The sequence below is a fragment of the Cannabis sativa genome, chromosome 6 (genome assembly GCF_029168945.1).
Source record: "Cannabis sativa cultivar Pink pepper isolate KNU-18-1 chromosome 6, ASM2916894v1, whole genome shotgun sequence".
Taxonomy (NCBI): domain Eukaryota; kingdom Viridiplantae; phylum Streptophyta; class Magnoliopsida; order Rosales; family Cannabaceae; genus Cannabis; species Cannabis sativa.
The window spans coordinates 27,407,650-27,431,832 of record NC_083606.1 but is presented as its reverse complement, the minus strand read 5'-3'; the positions used below and the strand labels follow the sequence as shown (position 1 = coordinate 27,431,832).

Below are 24,183 nucleotides of genomic sequence, written 5' to 3'. Positions count from 1 at the left end.
AATTTTAATCTTAATTTGCATATTTATATTCGAGCATTGTTATTAGATGTTTTAAAGTGCTCGATATTAAGTGGCACGTTATAAATAGCTAATCGTTTCTTATATTATTTATTAAATTTAAAAGTGTGAGACATAGTATTAAATTATACTATAATTTGATATTTTGTGCTTAGACAACCACCTTATTCATTTTCCTTTATGAGTATATATTTTTTTAAAAATTGTATCTATGTGTTTTTCTCGCTTAATAATATTTTATCTGATGAAATCTTCAAACGCGTGTTCCCCTTTTGAACCATAGATTCTCAATCGATCATAGTCTCACCCAACTTTGAAATCCGCATGGCCTCTCTATATAAGTGTGATTACACCTTACGGATGACTTAACACTTTCCATTTAGTTTTGGAGACACACATATGTTGTTCTTTCAATTATATATTTCCCTCAAAAAAAATAAAAAATAATAAGTAGATCTTATATCTTTATTATCAATTATACTTTTTTTCAAACAGCAATTTCTATTACATATGCTTCAGTTCAAAAGCCAGTTCGTATAAGTTCTCCATAAGGAAATACTGAAAATGAGTTGCAATTACATACAAATTTTTGGCTTTAAAGTACGTACATACGTACTTCTTTGATTAAGTTTTCTTAGTTCGTATACTATCACAGTGCTGGTAAGCTTCATCAATTTAGGTACTATTTTTCATCACTAAACTATTATTGAGTTACGTCTACAATACATTTTTGGTATATATTTGAGAAGTACAGTTGCTTAGATCTTCTAGACATTAACATATTTTTTGTATAAGCACATCTGGAAAAATCCTTATATACGTTCGGCCTTAAAAGACGTATTACCGTGGGAAAATTTCACTACATTTTTTTGTTTTTTTAATGCACTACATTAATATACAAAAAAGTATACTGATCATGTAAACTCGTGGTTTGCATCACTTGTTCATGTAATGCAAATTCATGTATCTCAACTTTTGAGAGTTCTTGCGTTGAGAGTTGACGGAAAAACTTGTTGATTCAGATTAGTTGGGAGCTAACGCAAAACTTGAATGTTTGTGCAGCTATCGACTGACGCATATGTACCAGTACTGGCATAGGTGTGTTGAGGGATCTCGCAAATTTTAGGTCAGCACTCAACTGACAAAAACCCACTATTGTTTCCTTAGCTCTCAACTAAGCCATAAATTTTAATTATACTTTGAAATTTTCAATTTTAAAATACAAAAACAACTGTATTTTGTAAATATTATTTCCATTTTTATTTATTAATTTTATTTAGGTGGTCCAAGAGGTCAGGATCGGGGCAGTTCCAAGTTGGGGTGGGTTTACTTTAGATTTCTAAGATTTAAGTTGGGTGTCGTAATTTAAAATATTAATTAAAAAAATACTATTTAAAAAAATTTTGAAAGTGATTTTTTTTTTATTTTTAAAATTTAGATTCTTAATTAAAAAATTAAAAAATAAAAATAGTTTAATAAAACATGATTTTGAAAAATATTTTTACTTTTCTAATTTTAAAAACTAAAAATTGATTAAAAATATGTTACTAAACGCAGCCTATATAAAAAACAATAAAACAACTAAATCAAGAATAGAAACTGAGCGAGCATGTTTGAGTTTAAGCTTCACCACCACCATCACAATCTGGAAACATCTCAAAGAAAGAAAAATAAGAGAATAATGTACCAGAGTACCTGCATGTTATGAGGCTTACTCATCCAGTCACTAACAAATATATACCAAAGACAAGCTAATGTCTACGGCATCTATGCTGGCATTAAATGAAATAAAAAGCGAAATGAATTGGCATTGATCAAAATCTAATTATGTCTTTGCTACATGCATGTAGAATTACAAGATAAAGGAAATAATAATTAAACTAACAAAATAAAATTACCATGCATGTCTTCGCCACACACAATAGAAGAAAGTGATCATGATGTGAACACGATACATAAGAGGTTTTCTTTCTAATGTAATTTTGATCAAAATTATAGTATAGCACATTCCTAAGCAACAATAACTAATTATTTGTACTAAAATTAACCACACCCTCCCAAGTTTCAAATATTTATTGTACGTCATTATACACACATTAACAGAATGGCTCTTAGAAAATTATTAGAAATGATTTAACAAAGCTCAAATTCCTTCCTCCAACAACAACTTAGGTGGAATTTAGAATGAATGTAAAATATAAGAATAAAATTGAGAATAAAAATATATAAATGAAATGAAAATTAAATTAAACTTAAAAACAATTATTAAATTTTTTCTTGGAATGACTATTTTTTCTATTTTAAAATAGAATAATTATATATTCTACTAAAATAGATGAAAGACTATTTCGATACTTTAATATACAGCTAAAAAAAGTAATAAAATATAAATTATTTCCGTGTCATTCTATTTCATTGCTTCCAAACTAAATTTGACCTTAAAATTTGAAAATGCAGTTGTTCAAACATAGGAATGAAAAAAAAAAAACACGTTAAAATTTTGACATGAAATCAGATTTATATTTGATTAAATATTATAAATTGAAATGAAAGCAGTAAGTCCTTTTTGTGTGTCTAGAACATAATATTTCTAAACTATATCGAAACCCAATAATGTCAATAAAATCACTTCAATTGACATTTACTGAATTCTTTTGAATGAGAAAGTAGGTTCATAGGAGTTATATTTAAGCACTTCTAAAATCATGCATGTAATCCACCTTGTTTACTTTCAATTATTTATGATCTTTTATAAGCACAATAATTTATAAATTATATCATACATATAAGATATGCCATGATCTGAAATAAGGTCTACTTAGCTTGCTTCATTCAACTACAAATCAATATTTACATATATATATATAGCAATTACATATCACAGTCTATAATTTTTCACAGGTTATAGTTATCCCCTTTGACGACCACCAAGCTAGCTAGGTCATAATTTCAAATATTCATCAGATCAACATAACATTACTCAATAATCCATAATTATCATATATAATTGATTCGTATGGATTTTGATCCTCCATTTCAAGAAACGTACAAGGCCATCTTCCAAGATTCCATTAGCTCTATTACTGACAATGGTCATCAAAACCCTAATAATTTGATGGTTGAGGAATATGAACTACCAGTGATCGATCTTAGCCATCTTTTCATGGAGACCAGTACTAGTCGTGATGACCAATACTGCAATAATAATAATAAAAAAAATAATGAGGAGGTGGTAGTGAAGGAGATTGTTGATGCTGCCAGGAATTGGGGTTTCTTCGAAGTTGTGAATCATGGGATTCCAGAACAAGTTTTAAAGTGCATCAAATACGAGCAAAAGATGGTGTTTCATCAGCCTTTCCATCAAAAGTCTCACAAAAATGTTCTCAACTTATCACCAAATAGTTACCGTTGGGGGAATCCCAAAGCTACTTCCCTCAACCAGCTTTCTTGGTCAGAAGCCATTCATATATCTCTCACAGATATTTCAAAAATGGATAATATACAACACAACAGCCTCAGGTACGAGCATTAATACGTACATATCAACATATTTCATTTAATATATATCGATCGATATCTCAGTTATATTTCTATAAATATCCACCAACCAGTAATTATACTGCATGTTATATTACTATCTATTATCGTGCGCTCTATATTACATGGGTATTTATTTTAATTTGGTTTATTAATCTATTTGTTAATTATCTATGTTTTAGTAAAAACCATTAAATATTATATATTACTAATTGTTGTTAAGGGGGTTAATTATTAAAAGTCTGTTATGTATATTGGTTGTTAGAGTGAGTTATAGGTTAACTACATTGGGTTGTTATTACAGATGGTTCTCGGTTGTGTTAGTTGCTAACTCCTCATGAGTTAGCCCCTGTATATATACTATGTTCACTTATTGAGTAATACAGTTTAGACTTTCTACATTCTAATATGGTATTAGACGTTTAAGCTTTTCCTCCTCTCTCTCTCTCTCTCGAAAAGATTTCTACCATTGTTCCACCATGATCAGGACACGAGCTACTGGTTCTAGGAATTCCGGTAGAACTCCTCCGTCGCATACTTCTTATTCTTCCATTCCAGATGCTCCTTCAATTGACACACCAATCATTCCTCAAATTTTTAATCCCTCTAGAGAACATCAACATTAGAATCTTCTTCCCATTCCTCGGCATGCACATGAAGATAACTCTAGTCCATATTTTCTTAGCTCCTGTGATCATCTTGGTCTGATCTTGGTCACTCCTCCTTTGTCAAATCATAACTTCCAGCCATGGCATCGTGATTTGAAACTTTCTGTTGGTGCTAGGAACAAGACCGTCTTCCTCAAAGGCCCTTTTACAATCACTGTCTTCGCTGCAATCAAATGGTTATGTCCTGGATTCTTCACTCTGTGACATTTGAGATCAAAAGTAGCGTTATGTTTCTTGACACAGTTACTGAAATGTGGACCGAGCTTCATTCAAGATTTGATTAAGGTAATGGACCTCAAATTTTTGAGCTTCGTGAAACCTTGATCACCTTACGCTAAGGAGAAGACTTTGTAAGTTCTTACTTTACTGAACTCAAATGTATGTGGGATGAGATTGAAGAACTTAGACCAAGAATCCCATGTACTTGTGCTACTTCTACTGGTAACTTGACTTTTTTAAACAAACAACAAGTTCTATAATTTCTCACAAGATTGAATGAATCTTTCTTTTCTGTTCGAGCTCCAATTCTTCTCATTGAACCTTTCCCTTCCCTATCCAAATTATTCTCCATGATTAAACATGAAGAACGATAGAGGAAACTTAAGAACCCTCATATTCCTCTTATTGCATCTGTCCAACAACCAAATTCCTCTGTTGCTCTTGCCCAAAATCCCTTGGCATCAGCATATAATACAAACATTGGATGCAATAAGAAAATGAGGTTTTATTGTTCAAACTGTCACAAACATGATCATTTGTTGGTTTTCTTCCTGGATATGGGAACAAAAGATTGTTAGAGAATCAACCAGTTGCTCACAGGGCTTCTACATCTATTGATCAATTGGTGGCCAATTGAAACAAACATGAAAATATTCAGACACTCATATCTTTACTCAGCCAAAAATTGCAACCAACTACTTCTACTTCTAATGCATCTCTACTTTTTGCATCAAATATATCTAGTAATTCTCATAACTCTTCCAGTTTATGAATTATTGACAGTGGTGCCACACACCATATATTTGTTATAACATCTCCATTTTTACTAGTTTACATGATGTTGTAATTGCTAATTTTGATTTTCTCCCAAATGGTACTAAGATAACAGTTCACAAATAAGGAAACATTATATTTTCAAATAATCTTTGTCTACAAAATGTACTCTATGTTCCAAATTTTTATTTCAATCTTTTCAATGTTCCAAGCTTCCTCACCATTCTTACAAATAGCATATTTTTTCACTCACAATTGCTGCATTCTGTTGGATTAAAAATCCTATGTGGGCACATATGTATAATGTATATGCTATTATAAAGTGTGATACAAAATTAAGTGACCAATTATGTTATGGGTATCAAAAGGGTATTAAATTGTCATGGAAATAATGTGTAGATACCATAAGTTAATTTATAATTTGTTGAGGGGCCAAATTATAAATACCCAAGAGTTATTCTAAAATGACTCTATAAATAGGTAGTGGTCCCCAAGAAACACTAGGGTTTCTGTATTCTCTCCTTCCCCATCAGAGAAAATACCTAAGAAAATAGTGTATTCTTGGAAGATCAAAACCTTCTCTGCAATCTCCAACAATGGCTTCAGGTTAGTGCTTCCGCTGATCTTTTATCATCATCTTCTTCTTTAATTTAGCAAAGGCTTTATAGATTTATATGACTTAGGGTTTTCTTTATTAAAGCACTTTACGAATATGTTTAGATCTGTGATTTATATATTTCTTAAGTGTATTATAAACCCTAACAAGTGGTACCAGAGCTACCTTTGTTGAATTAATTGAAGATCTGCTGATTTTGTTTATGAAATTTTGGGGATTTTAAAAATTAGGGTTTTGATTTTTGTTTGAATAATATTTTGGGCTTTAGTTTCAATGTATATTTATATTGAATCTTTGGTTGATTTTTGGCGTGAAAATTTTTGATTTATGAATATATATATTTCGATTGGTGTTATGTATCATTGAATTGAATGTGTCATCGATATATGACTTCAGTCGGTTTGTTGTTTCGGTCAAAGTATGTTTATTTGTATATTCATCTTTTGATTGATGTTAGTGGATTTCATTGATATATATATATACTATTTTGATTCCTGTATATATTTAGTATGGGTTCCGTTTGACTTCTGTAATTGTTGATATCATTCGTACAGTATATATGTAATGGGCTTGTTTTTTGTTTCTTTATTTTAATGAAATGTGATGGCTTCAGTACTATTATGATATAAGATTTTAGGCATATTTATATATATATATATATTATTTTTGTGCTATATATATATGTTACAGTATAGTTTGGTAAATATATATTTTGGTGCAAACAATTTAATTCAAATTTTGGTGTTGGTTTAGGACTAATATTTTGAATAAATTAATTAAAACAATACGTCGCCAAAGTGACCTCTTTTGTGTAGATTAATTTATTTAAATATTAGGTTGGTTGTGTGTTTGTAATTGATGCTTATATTGACTAGCCCAAAGGTAAGTGAATATTTTGCTAGATTTCAAACATACCTGTGGCGATAAATGTGTGACAATTATAAGGTATTTTGTGTGAGCAATACGTTAGTCCAAAGATTAATCTATTGTTTGACACAGTTTTATTGTCAATATTTGATTGCTACACCAAGAGTGCCGCTTACAGTTAATATTACTGTCCAAAGACTTGATATTAATGTGTGTTTGGTATCTTGAGATGGGATTAACCAAATTTTGAATTTATTGTTTAATTATGCATATTAATGTGAGCTTGTTTTATTTGTTCTATATTCAGCTAGTTCATCTTCTCGTCGCTTCAATATCTGCTAACATTAATTCTATTCCCATGCTTAATGGGACCAATTTCAAGGATTGGAAAAGGAACCTACTTATAGTTCTGGGATGTATGGATTTGGACCATGCACTAAGGAATGAACAACCTGCACCTCTCACTAAGGAAAGTTCCCATGATGATAAAAGGGAATTTGAGAGGTGGGATCGTTCAAATCGCATGAGTCTAATGATTATGAAACACAGCATTCCAGAAGCCTTTTGGGGCACAGAATCCGAAGGGGTTACTATGGCTAAGAATTTCCTTGAACAAATTGAGGAACGTTTTGCTAAAAACGATAAGGTTGAAATGACAACACTTCTTGGTTCTTTAATGAACATGAAGTATAAGGGTCAAGGAAATGTAAGGGAGTACATTATGGAAATGCATCATATTGTCTCAAGATTAAGGACACTTAAGATTGAGCTTTCAGATGATGTACTTGTACTCATGGTTTTGTTAACGCTTCCTCCACAGTTTAACCAATTTAAAATTAGTTACAACTGTCAAAAAGAGAAATGGACTCTCAACGAGCTTATTTCTCATTGTGTGCAAGAGGAAGAAAGGTTGAAAAAGGACAAAACCGAAAGTGCTCATTTGGCCACTACCCCTAAGGATAAGGGCAAGAAAAGGAAATTTGAGAATGAAGCTGCTAAGGGTCCAGTTCAAAAGAAACAACAACAAGATTCTAAGGGTTGTTTCTTTTGTGACCAACCTGGACATGTGAAGAAAGATTGTGCCAAATATCACGCATGGCGTGTAAAGAAAGGTAGTAATCTTGCTTTGGTCTGTTCTGAGGTTAATTTAGTTTCAGTACCTAGAAACACTTGGTGGATAGATTCTGGTGCTACTACTCACATAAGTGTTTCTATGCAGGGTTGCCTGAGCTACCGAAAGCCAAGTGATGGTGAAAGATACATCTTTGTGGGCGATGGTCAATCGGTGGAAGTGGAAGCAATTGGGCATTTCAGATTGTTATTAGGAACTGGTTCTTATTTGGATTTGAAAGACACTTTTGTTGTGCCGTCTTTTAGACGGAATTTAGTTTCTGTTTCTTTGTTGGACAAATTTGGATATTGTTGTTCATTTGGAAACAATCAGTTTACTTTGTCTTTAAATTCAAATATTATTGGAACTGGTTATTTGAACACTTATGACAATCTTTATTTGTTAGAAACAATTGCATCCTATAATGAAACCTTGCATGTAGAATCACGAGGTACTAAACGCAAATTAAATAAAGAAAATTCAGCGTCATTATGGCATAAACGCTTAGGTCATATCTCAGGAGGTAGAATTGAGCGTCTTGTGTCTGATGACATTTTAGAGTCTCTTGACTTCACAGATTTCAATGTCTGTGTAGATTGTATCAAGGGAAAACAGACCAAAACTAAGAGATTAGGTGCCAATAGAGCTTCAGAAGTCTTAGAATTGATTCACACAGATATTTGTGGGCCATTCCCTACGGCATCTTGGAATGGTCAACAATATTTTATATCATTCATAGACGATTACTCACGTTATGGGTACCTATATCTCATTCATGAAAAATCTCAGTCTGTGGACGTGTTCAAAGCTTACAAAGCTGAAGTTGAGAATCAACTCAACAAAAGGATTAAGAACGTCAAATCTGATCGTGGTGGTGAGTACTACGGTAGATATGATGGCTCAGGTGAACAACGTCCAGGACCATTTGCTAAATTCCTAGAGGAATGTGGTATTGTCCCACAGGTACACCATGCCGGGATCACCTAGCATGAATGGTGTTGCCGAGAGACGAAATAGGACTCTTAAGGATATGGTAAGGAGCATGATCGCTCATTCTACCTTACCCGAGTCCTACGGGGAGAAGCATTAAAGACAGCAGCTTACATTCTGAATAGAGTACCAAGTAAAGCAGTTGCAAAAACACCTTATGAGCTTTGGACAGGTCGAAAGCCTAGTCTAAAGCATTTCCACATTTGGGGATGTCCAGCTGAGGCAAGGCCTTATAGGCCACATGAAAATAAATTGGACTCCAAAACAGTTAGCTGCTACTTTATTGGTTATTACCGAGCGATCTAGGGGCTATAAGTTTTATGATCCCAATCGTCGAAATATATTTGAGACGGGAACTGCAACATTTTTTGAGGATGTTGAATTTGGGGGGAGAAATAAGGTTAGAGACATTGTTTTTGAGGAGGAATTGAATTCAAACTCAGTTCCTATTATCATTTTAGACAATGTTCAGGCTTCCACACCTGTCATTGATCAAGAAATGAATCCGGAACCTCAACAAGATAATGTTGAACAACTCCCAAATCAAAATGAGGCTATTGTTCCAGAAGAACAAATTCAACACCCTCAAAGAACAAGAGCCATTAAGGAGGTCCACAAGAGAGAGAAGAAATGCTATTTCAGATGACTATTTTGTATTTCTTCAAGAACATGAGGATGAAATTGGAATGATGGAAGATGATCCAATCAACTTGCATCAGGCCATGAAAAGTTCTAACTCTCAAAAGTGGATTGATGCCATGGATGAAGAGAATAAGTCTATGCAAGACAATAAAGTTTGGGAAGTTGTCCCATTACCAGAAGGTGTAAAACCAATTGGTTGTAAGTGGATACTTAAAACCAAGAAGGATGAATATGGTAATGTGGTGAGATTTAAGGCACGTCTTGTAGCAAAAGGCTATACTCAGAAACAAGGCATTGATTATACAGAGACTTTCTCTCCGGTTTCATCGAAAGACTCTTTTAGGATTATATTGGCACTTGTTGCTCATTTTGACCTTGAGTTACATCAGATGGATGTTAAAACAGCGTTTCTCAATGGCGACATTGATGAGACAATTTATATGGAGCAACCAGAAAACTTTGTGGTTGGTGACCCAAAGAATATGGTTTGCAAATTAAAGAAATCCATCTATGGACTCAAGCAAGCTTCTCGTCAATGGTATCACAAGTTTCATCAAGTAATTATCTCATTTGGTTTTGAGATGAATATTATTGATGATTGTGTATATCACAAGTTCAGTGGGAGTAAATACATATTTCTGGTTCTATATGTCGATGACATATTGCTTGCCACTAATGATATAGGCTTATTGCACGAAACCAAGAGATTTTTATCTAAGCAATTTGAGATGAAAGATCTTGGTGACGCCTCTTTTGTATTAGGAATTCAAATACGTCGAGATCGTTCTCGGGGTATTCTTGGATTATCACAAAAGAGCTATATCGATAAAGTACTCAAAAGATTTGGCATGCAAGATTGTAGACCAGGTGATACCCCTGTCGCTAAAGGAGACAAATTCAGTCTTAGACAATGCCCTAAAAGCAGCCTTGAAATTCAGGAAATGAAAAAGATTCCCTATGCATCAGTTGCAGGAAGTCTAATGTATCTTCAAGTATGTACGCGTCCAGATATTGCGTACATTGTTGGGATGTTAGGCAGATATTTAAGCAACCCTGGTATGGACCATTGGATAGCAGCCAAGAGGGTTATGAGGTATCTTCAGAGAACAAAAGATTACATGCTCACATACAGGAAATCAGATCATTTGGAGGTCGTAGGGTATTCTGATTCTGATTTCGCTGGATGCCAAGATAGCAGAAGGTCTACATCAGGCTACATTTTCTTGTTAGCTGGAGGAGCTATATCCTGGAAAAGTGTCAAACAGACACTTGTAGCTTCTTCCACTATGGCAGCTGAATTCGTAGCGTGTTATGAGGCATCAAATCAGGGAATATGGCTGAGAAACTTTGTCACTAGGCTGCGTATTTTGGAGAATGTTGAAAGACCACTTAAGATATTCCGTGACAATAAATCAGCAGTGCTGTATTCCAAGAACAATAGGAGCTCATCCAAGTCAAAGCATATTGACATAAAGTTCCTAGTTGTGAAAGAAAAAGTGCAGAGTGGACAGATATCCATAGAGCATATTGGGACAAACTCCATGATAGCGGATCCGCTCACAAAAGGATTACCACCCAAGGTCTTTCATGAGCACACTGCTCACATGGGTGTAGTATTACTTGAGGATATCATGATTTAGTGGGAGTTTGTATTCTCTTTGCTTTATGTTTGTTTAAGACATTTATGTATTTGGTTATTTTCTGATCAGAAATAAAGTTTTCAGTTTATCCACTCTGTTTTGTTATGTTTAAGTTTGACCTCACTTTGGTTTAAGGAGGACCAGTTGGAAATAGGCATGTTCGGTTCACATTGCATGTAATTTCCATGCTACACATCCATGATTGATCTATGTCATTTGGCTATATTTGTATATGTGACCATTGATGGGTTTAGTCATGATTGATATGACGAAAATCGCTTTGATCCTATATGGGTATAGTTGATGGACGAGATTGTTGTGAATACCTTTACATAATAGCAAATTTTGAGCTCATAAGGTTATACATTTATCAGGTAACATATGTTGCCCAAGTGGGAGATTGTTGGATTAAAAATCCTATGTGGGCACATATGTATAATGTATATGCTATTATAAAGTGTGATACAAAATTAAGTGACCAATTATGTTATGGGTATCAAAAGGGTATTAAATTGTCATGGAAATAATGTGTAGATACCATAAGTTAATTTATAATTTGTTGAGGGGCCAAATTATAAATACCCAAGAGTTATTCTAAAATGACTCTATAAATAGGTAGTGGTCCCCAAGAAACACTAGGGTTTCTGTATTCTCTCCTTCCCCATCAGAGAAAATACCTAAGAAAATAGTGTATTCTTGGAAGATCAAAACCTTCTCTGCAATCTCCAACAATGGCTTCAGGTTAGTGCTTCCGCTGATCTTTTATCATCATCTTCTTCTTTAATTTAGCAAAGGCTTTATAGATTTATATGACTTAGGGTTTTCTTTATTAAAGCACTTTAGGAATATGTTTAGATCTGTGATTTATATATTTCTTAAGTGTATTATAAACCCTAACACATTCTTCAGGGTTCACAGAACAAGAAGATTGGGACAGCTAAGAGGATTGGTCATCTTTACTTCTTGCTGCTTTCATCCAATTCTTCTAGCTCTTATGATATAAATTTAAATTGTAATAAATCATGTAACACTGCCTTTTTTTGGCATTCTAGACTTGGACATCCATCCATGTCAACAACTAACATCAATAAAAAGTTTTATTTTAATACTTCTACTAATATCACCCCTTGTTCTATATGTCATTTGGCTAAACAAAAAAGCTTACCTTTCAATTTCCAACAAAATATTGCTCAACTATGTTTTAATTTAGTTCATCTTGACATTTGGGGCCTTTCATATTAGTAGCATTGAAGATTTTTGATATTTCCTTACAATTATTGATGATCACAGTCGGTTTACTTGGGTTTATATGCTAAAATTAAAATCTGATGTACATACAGTATTCCTCAACTTTATATCATGGTTCACACCAGATACTTTGTCAATATCAAGGCAGTAAGGTGTGATAATTCCAAAGAACTTAATATTACTTCTTTTTATACTGAAAAAAGTATCAAAATCTACAATTAATGTATTGAAAGACCTCAATAAAATTCAGTAACACATTTTAAATATGGCCCGAGCCTTGGCTTTTCAATCATCTATGGCCTTTGTTTATTGGCCATACTTAGTAAACGCAGCAGTATACCTCATAGATAGAACTCCAATCCCTTTACTTCAACATAAAACTCTTTTTTGATTTGTTGCATAACAAAACCCCTATTTATGACCATGTAAGAACCTTTGGCTACCTAGCTTATGCCTCTTCCTTATTAAGCAAAAGGCACAAATTTTCAATTAGAGCTCATGCTTGTATTTCTATTGGCTATCCCAACAGCATGAAAACTTATACCCTCCTTAACATTTCTACCAACACTATTTTCTATTCTAGAGACGTCATCTTCTATGAAAACATATTTCCTCTCAAAGGTTCTTTATCAATACAATATATGGAGAATTTATTTCCTTTTTCACCAGATCACATTGCAGATATTCCATCTGCTTTAGATCCTACTGCACCAGACCACATTGCAGATATTCCACCTCTTTCAAATCTTGTTGCACTAGATCATGTTCCAGATATTCCATCTAATTCAACTCCTACTCCAATAGATAATACGATGACTCCTACATCTACAATACCACCAACACCGCCATCACCTTTACCAGATGATATCAACACCACGGTTCCCATACCTGTTGCAATATAATCACTTGTCCAGCTTCCAATCACCAAAGCATGGACACAAGTTTTGCAAACCACCTCACCTCAAAGACTATGTATGCCATTCATCTGTTGCTCACTCCCTTACTGAATTTCTCAACTATGATAGGTTTACAACTTCATTTCGAAATGCTATTTTACATGCATACACTGAATTAGAGCCTAAATCTTACAAACAGGCTACTCAATTAATTGAATGGCTGAATGCCATGGATAAAGAATTTTTTTCTCTTAAAGAGAATAAAACTTGGACTGTTCTGTCCTTGCCTCCTAGAAAATCAAATGCAATTCCAAAGATGAAGTTGAAAGATACAAAGCATGCACCCTTAGTAGTAAAATGGTATATGTAATAACATGGAATTGACTATGGTGAAACTTTCGCACCTATTGCAAAGTTTAATACCCTAAAATTGTTCCTTGCTCTAACTGCCATTAACAATTGGTCACTTCACAAAATAGACATTGATGATGCCTTCTTACATGGATAACCCGATGAATAAGTTTATGTCTCTTCCTAAGGGATAGGTGCATGAGGGGGAGCTTCCTCCAAACCCAGTGTGAAAATTACATAAAAGTCTCTATGGCCTCAAACAGGCATCTAGACAATGGTTTACAAAATTGAGCACGACCTTAATCGAGCATGGCTTTTCTCAATCTGCCTATGATCACTCATTGTTTAATAGAGCCTCTCCAACAAATTTCTTTGTACTATTAGTCTATGTCGATGACATAGTTATTACAAGCAATAATAATCTAGATGTTGCTGCTTTTAAAACCTTTCTCAATTCCAAGTTTCAACTAAAAGATCTTGGCCCTCTACATTTTTTCCTTGGTCTTGAGATTGGCAGATCAAAAGCAGGTATCTCTGTGTCCCAACATCCATTCACTTTACAACTCTTCACTGGAACTGGTCTTTTAGGTTTTAAGGTTGTTACTACACCTATGGAAGAAAATCTTTACCTCAGCAAGGATATTGGACCCCCTATTTCTGATCCAATTTCTTACAGAAGCCTAATTGGTAAACTTCCTTTTCTGACCATAACAAGACCAGATATATCCTATGTATTTAATAGACTTAGTCAATTCCTAAATTACCCTAGACAACCACATATGAAGGCTCCTTATCTTTTCACTCAAACAACAACTCAAAGCTCTTAGCAAAGCAACTCTTTCATCTCAAAGCTTTCTCTGATGCAAACTAGGGTAATTTCCTTGATACATGACGATCCATTACTAGATATTGCATCTTCATTGTCCAGTCTCTCATTTCATGGAAGTCCAAGAAGCAGACCACAATGTCACAATCCTCTATTGAAGCTGAATGTCGGTCTCTAGCTAACATCACCTGCGAGATTCTATATATGGTTCATCAACATCCTCTTTGATTTTGGGATCAAACACTCACAACCTGCTACCCTTTACTGTGACAACCAAGCTACTATACACATCTTCAAGAATGTTTTCTTCCATGAGTGTACTAAACATGTTGACATTGATTGTCACATTGTTTTGGGACAAGTCACCAAAAACTGCATCAAACTCTCACACATTCATTCTCAGCACAATATTGTACACATCATGACAAAGGCTCTCTTTTCTACATAATTCAAATTCTTATTGTCCAAGATGAGTGTCACAAATCTCTATACCTCATCTTGGGGGGAGTATTAGAAGTTTGTTATGTATATTGGTTGTTAGAGTTAGTTATAGGTTAGTTACACTAGCTTATTATTACAGGTGGTCCCCGATTGTGTTAGTTACTAACTCCTCGTGAGTTATCCCATGCATATATACTCTGTTCTCTTATTGAATAATGTACAATTTATACTTTCTGTATTCTAATACTAATAGTGTATGCTATTACATATATTTAGAATTATGGAAAAAAATTTACGTATGCCAATTAAGTGTCACATTCCGGTCCTTTCAATAGATATTTGTCTTTCTATTTTTCCACTTAACTAATTAAACTTTCTAGATTAGCTCTGTTAGTTTATGATCCTTGTAACTAATTCTTTTTTGAATAATTAGTAATTTTTCTTCCTAAACTTACGACAATACTTATTTCGCTCTTTAAAATATATAACTTATTAAAAAGGGTAAATACCATTTTCAACCCTGTGTTTTGCAAAACTTACTAATTGGACCCTCTCTTTTGTTAAATGACAAAATAGACCTTGTATTTTTCAAAATAGTACAAATAGGACCCTGAACTGATTTTGGTCAAAATAAAATTTAATAATAATCTGATCTAAAGGTGTTATGATAAAACTGTTTACTTTTTCTGTATTTGTTCGTGTTAGGAATTATTTTCAAGTTTGTTATATTAAAAAAAGTTAAAAGAAATTAAGCTCAGGGTCCTACTTTTACCATTTTGAAATATAAGCTTCATTTTATCATTTAACAAAACAGATAGTCCAATCGGTAATTTTTGCAGAATACAGGATCCAAAATGGTATTTACCCTAGTTAGAATCTCCCCTAAACTTTTACATTTATACAAATTTATTCATTCTGTTAGGTTTCATCCCATTATTCATTTAAATATTGACATATCTTTGTAAATTAACAACTTGTCCCTTAAAGTTTGACAACTATAAAATCTTACCCCCTCAAAATAAAAATGAGAAAGATTCGATATTTTTTTTAGTAAATCTTAAAATATCATTTTAGATCATTAAAAAAAATTATTTTTAATGATTAAAGATTAAATGTTACTGGAACAAGCTTGAGTTTATTTTTTTTTCTCCAAAAATCTAGATTTATATAATAAATATAACATTTCTTTAGCTTTTTTTTTCAAAATTATTTATATTTTTATTGAAGTTTTAAGATATATGATTTATAAATATAAATAAGTTTAATTTTTTTTTTTTAAAAAAAAAAAAAGTCTTAGTTCGCTTAAATTATTTATTTGATTTTCAATATTTTTTGTGTGATTTTCTCAGAGAAATGTTTATAAATAAAATAAAGTTTGAAAATATATTGTTTAGGAATAATTTAGGTTTTCTTAAATAAATTTAATATTTTTTAACTAATTTAATATTTTGGTCAAGTTTTTTAAGAACTTTTATTATTTACTCATAATTAATTGAACATTATAAATATTTAAAATTAATATTTTCAATAAAGGAGGGCAAAATTTTGTAGGTGACAAATTAGGGGATAAAAAAAATTATTTTTTAACGTAAAAGAAAAGAAATCTAACAAAAAAGGCATAATTATGTAATTGTTATAGTTTAATGAGAATTTTTAACAAATTTTATAGTTGAAAGTTTGGGGGCAAAAATACTAATTATTGTTTACAACAAAAAGTATATTAAAGAAAATAAAACAAAAATCCTAAACAAAAAATGATTATTCCAAAAGAAAAAATATGATATTCATCAAACAAAAAAACTTTGATACATTCATATAAATTATTTACGGTGTAAATAACATATAAATACAATTTTAATAAAGTATATATAAATATATATTATTTCCACGTACTGTTAGTTTTATTTAATATTTTAATTTTTTATTTTAATTAATAATTAAAATAGTATAATTATTTGAACGATTTGTTTTCAAAAAATAAAATATGTGTCAGTATATTTAGTAAGTAAAACATAATTGTGTTATAATAATGTATGTTATTAATAGTAAAATGTACATTAATCTTCTAATTGAAAAAAGCTCTATTATCTCATTTCATATCTAATAATAGCTACACAACTATATATTTATAGACTTTCACATTCTTTGCAAATTACTAATAAGCACCAATAATATTTTCATATTCTAATATTTTTCAACCTTCTCCTCTTGGTGGTAAAATTAAAAATAAAACTAAAAATAATCACAAACATATAAGGTAAATATCTATATTTTTCTTTTCTTTTTTTTTTTTTAAAAAAAAATTATTAATATTCTCCCAAGATAAGTTAGTTAGAGAGATATGTGGCTAAGCTAACAGAATATTCTTTTATTTTTAAGTATATTCTGTTAAACCAAGAAATGCCGTTAGATAGGCACTTTTAATATATAAAGATATAAATAAAATCTTAATAAATCATATATTTAAAATATTTCGTATAAATTACGGTCAAATTTTATTTTTTTACCTATAAAATAAAAATAGGATGATATCAAAACTTTGCAATATTGATAAAAAAAATACTCTCATTCCAGTCATAAATAAAAACTAGGATATTCAAAAAGGCAAAAAGTGGCACGAGAATTCCAGCGAGGCACCACGGGGCTTCCACAGTGTGCCCACGTGAACAAATAAAGCCTCGTCTCCCATGCCCACGTGAACAAACAGAGCCCCGTCCCCCATCTCTGTGGAGCTCCTGCGCTTGACAGGAGCTTAACTGTTTAGTTGGGCCTCCGTATATTACTACTCTTTATAATTTATATATGTATTTTATTTATAAAATTATTGTACACTAAATCAAATTAGTTCACACATTCAATTACTCCGCCCCACTTTGTGTGATATATTTATATGTATCCATACGTAAACGTATATTGTTATTTTGGTGGCTAATAAGCCCACGCTGATGTTGTGGTTTTCAATTAGTTAGCGGTATCCTAAGTTATTTATTAAATAAAAATATGTAACACTCCATATTATAATAATACGACACTTTTTTTATGATATTTGTCACTTGAAGATCCCTTAGCATTTCTCTATATAGTACACGTACGTGTTGAATACAATGTGTTACGTTACAAATACAAATATTGTGTACGTACGTGTGTTTAATATTAGTTATGTTTGGCGGTTTAAGACAGACCATACATTTTGTATTTTTGTAGATTAGCGATTGAAGAATTTGGAAATAAAGCATTCAGTTTAGCTAAAAACTTAGCTGGAATTCTAGCAGGGAATTTGGGGGTGAGTTGCAGCTATTTCGAAGAGAACTGTCCTCCAAACTCAAGCTATGTTCGGCTCAACAGATATCCGCCATGTCCATACTCTTCCAATCTCCAAATGTTTGGCCTCGTCCCTCATACTGATAGTGATTTCCTCTCTGTTGTCTCCCAAGACGATGTTGGAGGCCTACAGTTATTTAAAGATGAAAGATGGGTTGCCGTTAAACCTAATCCAAGAGCCCTTGTTATCAATATTGGCGACTTATTTCAGGTATACGTACAGCTAATTCTTAATTTCTCAAAATGAAAGCCTACTAATATGTATAGAGATTGTCTATTGATACTCTCCTTTCAAACGAATGAAATAAGGAAATAAAAAACTCTTGAAGACTTATCATACTTACCACACAACACATTTTCCCTTTTGGCAGGCAGATGTATATGCAGCACCAGCCTATAGCTTCTTTACTTATATATAACTGACTAATTTTTACATATACATATAGAAATATAGAAATCTGATGATCTATACATATATTTATATATATATCAATATATAGGCCTTGAGTAATGGGGTTTACAAAAGCATAAGGCACAGGGTGGTGGCAAGCAGTGGTAGAAGTGAAAGATTTTCGGCTGCATATTTTTACTGCCCTAACAACGATGCAAGAATAGAGAGTTGCAGCGACAGACAAAGCTCACTTTATAGGGACTTTACTTTTAGAGAGTACAAAAGTCAAATCCAAAAGGATGTTCAAGACACCGGTGATAAAGTAGGCCTCCCAAGGTTTCTAACTATAATCAATAAAATATATATATCTTAATAAAGAGAGACACATAATAATTATTGGCCGCTATCCCTACAGGAGTAGTCGGCAGTTGCTATAATTATTTTTTCTTGGGTTTGCGTGTGTATTATATATACGTGTATAAGTGATCAGCATATATATTATATGTGCAATAATGACTTGACAGTATATATCTATATAATCAATCCTAATAAGGATGTGAATTTGTTTGCCGGTTGACAAATATGTCATCTAGAATAGATGGAAAAAAAAAATCCCTATGCTATAATTAGGGCTGCTTTTTGGCCAATAATGTAATATGGCTCCCCATAGTATTATTATGACGCTTTTTTGATGAGGCATAGTGAGGCTCATAGTATCATATACTTTTTTGGGCAAATTAACTACTTGATGAGGCTCATACATGTATCGAACCTTTTTTGTAAGGCTTAATTGAGGCCATAATTGTTCCATTTACATTTTATTGAGGGTTGTTTTGATAGTATATATAGAATAATATTACCAATAAAATAAAACCTAATATTATTCAACTAGTTAATATAGCTACTTTTCGCGCGATAAATTGAATTTTTTTAGTATTATAATAAAAAATAACTACTTATTATATTAAAAAATTTTGTTATAAAATTAAATAAATAGAGTGGTGTAGAAAAAAAAAATTAAGGTGTTCCTATAATGTATTTTATTGTATCTCATCTGTTTTCATTACTGTATCTTATCCGCTTTCATCACCATATTTAATTTGTTATCACCACCGTATCGTATTCTTTGTCATCGATCATCGTCGCTCACTCGTACTCGTCACTACTGTTATTCTCAAATATATATCTCAATCTTAGATTCTATATCTCCAATTTAATTTTTTTCTTTAAATATTAGAGAAAATTCATTAGTATATTTAAAATTTATATGATAATATGAATATAAAATTTTAAATTATTTATATAAAAATATGTTATGATTCATCCATATGGAAGGTTAGTTAAGTATAAAATATCTAAATAAATTTAAATTTATTTGAATAGAATTAATGAGGCATAATTTATGGAAAGTTATTTTTAAATATTTATATTAATATTTTTAATAATTTTTTGAAATTAAAGTTATTTTTTAATTTGATATTTATATATATTTTTTAGAAAATAATTAAGTTTAATATTAAAAGAAAAATAAGAAACGAAGCAATGCATTATTTTTAATTATATTATTTTAGTATTGTTAATGATATTTGTGAATTAAGATAATTTTTTTTATTGTGGGTGATATTTAATTTTTTTTTTCAACTTACACAAGATGATTGATCATTGACAACATGCAAGACATATCTGATAAAATATATGTTTAAATGAATTTAAAGCAACAAATCTTTATGAATAAAAGAATTTTTAGTTTGTAAAATCTGTATAATTTCATTGATTTACAACTGTCAATGTATTTATATCTTTTATAAATTCAAAGTATATTCGTTATAAAATAAATAATAATAATATTTGATAAAATCTCATTTTGAGTAAATTTGGGCCAAAAAATACTTTCTAATACTTTTTTTAAATCTAAACATAGGCAAAACACTTGTTTTGAAAGTACTTAATGTTGGACTTTGTGTCCTAAATAAAACTCTATTTTAATGTAATTTTTTCTATTCAATTATCAATAAACAAACAGATTTAAATTCATTACTTGTTTAATGTGTTATTTGATTTATGTGATCATTTATTTATTTATTTGATTTATAAATTCATCCAAATCCTTATCACACTGATGATATTTGTTTATTGTGTTGTCAACACAGTGGAAAGTAATCAAGATTAAATGTACTCCTATGATTTATCAGTACACAGGATTTAACTGATATGATAATCTACAACGTAGTTTACTTGCACCTTGGATAACTGCTATGTCCTTTTTAGGGCATTGGTAAAGTAAGCTCGGGTTGGATGCATGGAGTATGTATCGAAAGGGATCGATATTGAACTTGAACTACATATCATAAACTTACCGTAATATCTATTCAATTCAATATCACCTAGCTGATCCTAGATCAAATGATCTAAATCTTGAGATGGTTAGGTTCTAGTTCAGTTGCATTATTTGTGTTCTTTAATCTATTAGTTAAAGTCGACCAAATGGTTCTTTCCGTAACGTATAGGTTAAGAACATGGTAGTTCAATTGAGTGGGAGCGCTAATCATGAATACGAAATCTATAGCTTCTATCCAGACATAGAAGTGAAACGATGATTTCCTTCGAGCTTGGCTAAATAGAGATAAATGATAGAGCGCTCATTTTAGTGATTATATTAGTTCACTGAAATATCATTTATAGGTTGCTAAGTATTTTAAGGATAAAATACATTGAAGGATGTAACGGTAAATTAATCCCTATACAATGTAAATCATCTATAGAGGATCATTGATTATTGAGATAATAACAATGGATAACAAATAGTGTATCTATATCGTTGAACATATAGAGCGTTCTATATAACTGAGAGTCCAGTTTCAAATTCTATAGTGGTGCAAGGAAGAATTAATAAGTTAGGGAATTTACTTGGTAAATTCTAGATCTACTTATTGGAAGCTCGGTTATATAGGCCCATTGTCCCCATACTAGTTGAGACAAACTGCTTGTAAGACTCAGTTAATTGATTTTAGTTAATCAATTTTAATTCTAAAATAAGATTATGTCTAGTTTATGAATTTTCACTAAGATATGGCTTGATTGTGAAGAAATAATATTTTAGGGTTAATTTATTAATTTAGAGACTTTATGGAGTCTAATTAATAAATATTATAAATGACGATTTAATTTGATAATTATTTTAATTATTAAGTAAATAGTTTTGGCATTTTATAGGGTTGAAAGTGCAAAAAATGGTATTTCTGAAAAATAGATAAATGTTGAGAAAAATAACAAAAATCTAACTAGTGTTGGGCCCACTAATGGCCGGCCACTAGGTCCCTATTTTTGCTCCATTTTTTATCATTTTTTTATTCTAAATAATTCAATCCTAACCCTAAGAGAAGTAGTATTAAAAGCCAAGAAAGTCTCATTATCCAACTAATGATTCAAATGCAATAAACCTAGTTTTCTTTCTCTCTAGATTTATGAGACTTCTTCTTCTTCTTTTCTTCTATAGTTTTTAAAATCCTTAGTGTTCTTCACAAATCAAATTCAGCCTTTAGTGATTGAGTGTGTGCCCACCTATAGCAAGTTAGTCCTCAATTATAGCGTGTAAGACTGTGAAGAATCCAAATAACTGAAGGAGTTTCGGGCTCAGATCTTGGTGATACTTTGTGACAGAAAGGATACAAGGGTGAGAGATCTGAGTGGAAGGAGTAATTTAATTCCGCAGCAACTAATGTAAGGTTTCTCATACTTTTTATGTGTTTATTTTATATCATTTTAGAAGTTCATGCTTAGGATGTTAAAAATATACTTGTTAGTAAATCTAGATCCTAGAAAAAGATATTCCTACAACTGGTCTCAGAGCCATGGTAATTGATTACTTTCAAGAAATATGGATTTAAAACGATGTATGTGTGATTTGGATGTGATTCATGTTGATCTATGTGTTGATTGATGATTGATTGATGTTAAAATTTCTTTTACGTAAAATAATTAGAATTTTATTTTATTGGATAGTATGGAAAAAATTAAGCAATTCATTCGTTTACATAACTTAATTTCGATTTTATTTGAATTAGTTATGAATTTTTGAAAATCAAAAAATGAAGAGGTTGTGTCACCCCACGTGCGTGTGCAGACACGGGTGATCACACCGTGTTCACGCGCATTAGGACAGGGATTGTCCGAAGGAGCTCTGCTGTCCCCTATCTGAACACCCCTGCGCGTGCAGAAATCCTGCAATGCAAGATCCGTGTGCGTGTTTTCTCGGCCGTGCATCTCTCCTAGGCTCGCGGATGGTATGCACCACACTAAATGCAATTTTTTTTTTCATTTTTTCATGGAATTAATTTCAATTTTTTTGTGTAATTTTGTATTTTGATTTTCATTTTTCAAATTTCAAATCTAATTATCAGAATTAAATTAATTAATTTAAGATATTAGTAGTTTTTGAACCTGAAAATAGATAAAGTCTATTATTTTGCTTAATTGGTTATCTTTATCTTTAAAATTTAATTATTTTATCTTATTCTTTAAATTTAAGGTCAGATGTTTTATATTTAAATTATTTAATTAATTTTATAAATTGACCTTATTTGAATTTTTTTTTTGGTCAATCAATGAAATGCACTACTCCAAAATATCGATTTACAACCAATTTAGCATCTTCAATTGAAGACTTGAATGCTCTATCTATACAATGATTTCAGTATATAACAAAACAAATTAACTCTATATAATACAAAGAGCAAAGCTACAGCATTGAGAACCACTCTACATCAATCGGCTGAACTTTTCTTGGCATAGTGCAGGCCACTCTGCTCTTCCCTTCAACTTTTATAGCATGAGTTACTTGTTCCTGTGTTTGTTGACCTGAATTCCACAAGACTTCATTTCGATTTTTCCATAAATGATACACTAATGCGGCTACTATAGCAGTAAAAATAGCTTTACGGAGCTTGCTGGTTTTCGCTCTTTCTAGCCATCTTAACAACCTGTTATGTTCTGTAGCTTCAACATTCCATCACAGCCAAGATTTCACATGACATAGACAAAGATAAAGGATAAGAGAAGAAAAGGTGTTCTGAAGTTTCAGTTTGGTTCTTGCAAAGCAAACAGAAATCTTCATCAATGATATTAAACTTATGCAATCTTTCTCTTGTTCTAGGTCTATCTTGTATAGCAATCCATAAGTAAAAGCTATGTCTAGGTATATTAAGTCTATTCCATACCTCATGACTCCAATAAACTTTGGATTGTGTGGGGAAAAGAGCCTTGTAGCTATTGGATATTCTATATTTACCCGCAACAAACTTTTGTATATCCATAGTAGCTTTGACTTGATTTTTGACAACAATCAATTTTCTCCAACACCAGCTTGCTTGAGGTGGGGCTTGGTAATCCCACCAATTCTCATCTTTGATGTATACACAGTGAATCTATCTGATCCACAAGTTATCTTGCTTATTCGCAATTGCCCACACATACTTTGTCATTGCTGCAATGTTCCATTCTGCAATTTTCTTCAAACCAATATCTCATGCCCTGCTTTTGGTTGACATACATGATCCCATGCAATAGGTCCAGAACCCTGTGTCACATGATGGCCTTTCCATAAATAAGCTTGGCAGATAGCTTCAATA

At 31.7% G+C, this 24,183-nt stretch overlaps 1 protein-coding gene across 2 annotated transcripts; it reads left to right on the top strand.

The window, feature by feature from the left end:
• The first annotated feature begins 385 nt into the window (after positions 1–385).
• Positions 386–19,377, top strand: LOC115695970 (gibberellin 2-beta-dioxygenase 8). Of its 2 annotated transcripts, none has more exons than XM_030623084.2 (5): positions 386–678; positions 1,081–1,144; positions 2,920–3,537; positions 18,049–18,376; positions 18,666–19,377. In XM_030623084.2, exons 3-5 carry the CDS (start codon positions 3,035–3,037, stop codon positions 18,927–18,929), a joined length of 1,095 nt encoding a protein of 364 aa, XP_030478944.1. In that variant the 5' UTR covers positions 386–678; positions 1,081–1,144; positions 2,920–3,034; the 3' UTR covers positions 18,930–19,377. The 2 variants fall into 2 exon arrangements, with proteins under 2 accessions (XP_030478944.1, XP_030478943.1); XM_030623083.2 differs by having other exon boundaries at positions 386–697.
• The last annotated feature ends 4,806 nt before the right edge of the window (positions 19,378–24,183 follow it).

What these genes read in the sequence shown, in the direction of transcription:
- LOC115695970 (XM_030623084.2), top strand. Translation starts at nt 3,035, where the DNA reads ATGGATTTTGATCCTCCATTTCAAGAAACGTACAAGGCCATCTTCCAA. An exon ending in ATACAACACAACAGCCTCAG is followed by an intron (nt 3,538 to 18,048) that starts GTACGAGCATTA and finishes GTATTTTTGTAG; the next exon opens with ATTAGCGATTGAAGAATTTG. An exon ending in ATATTGGCGACTTATTTCAG is followed by an intron (nt 18,377 to 18,665) that starts GTATACGTACAG and finishes ATCAATATATAG; the next exon opens with GCCTTGAGTAATGGGGTTTA.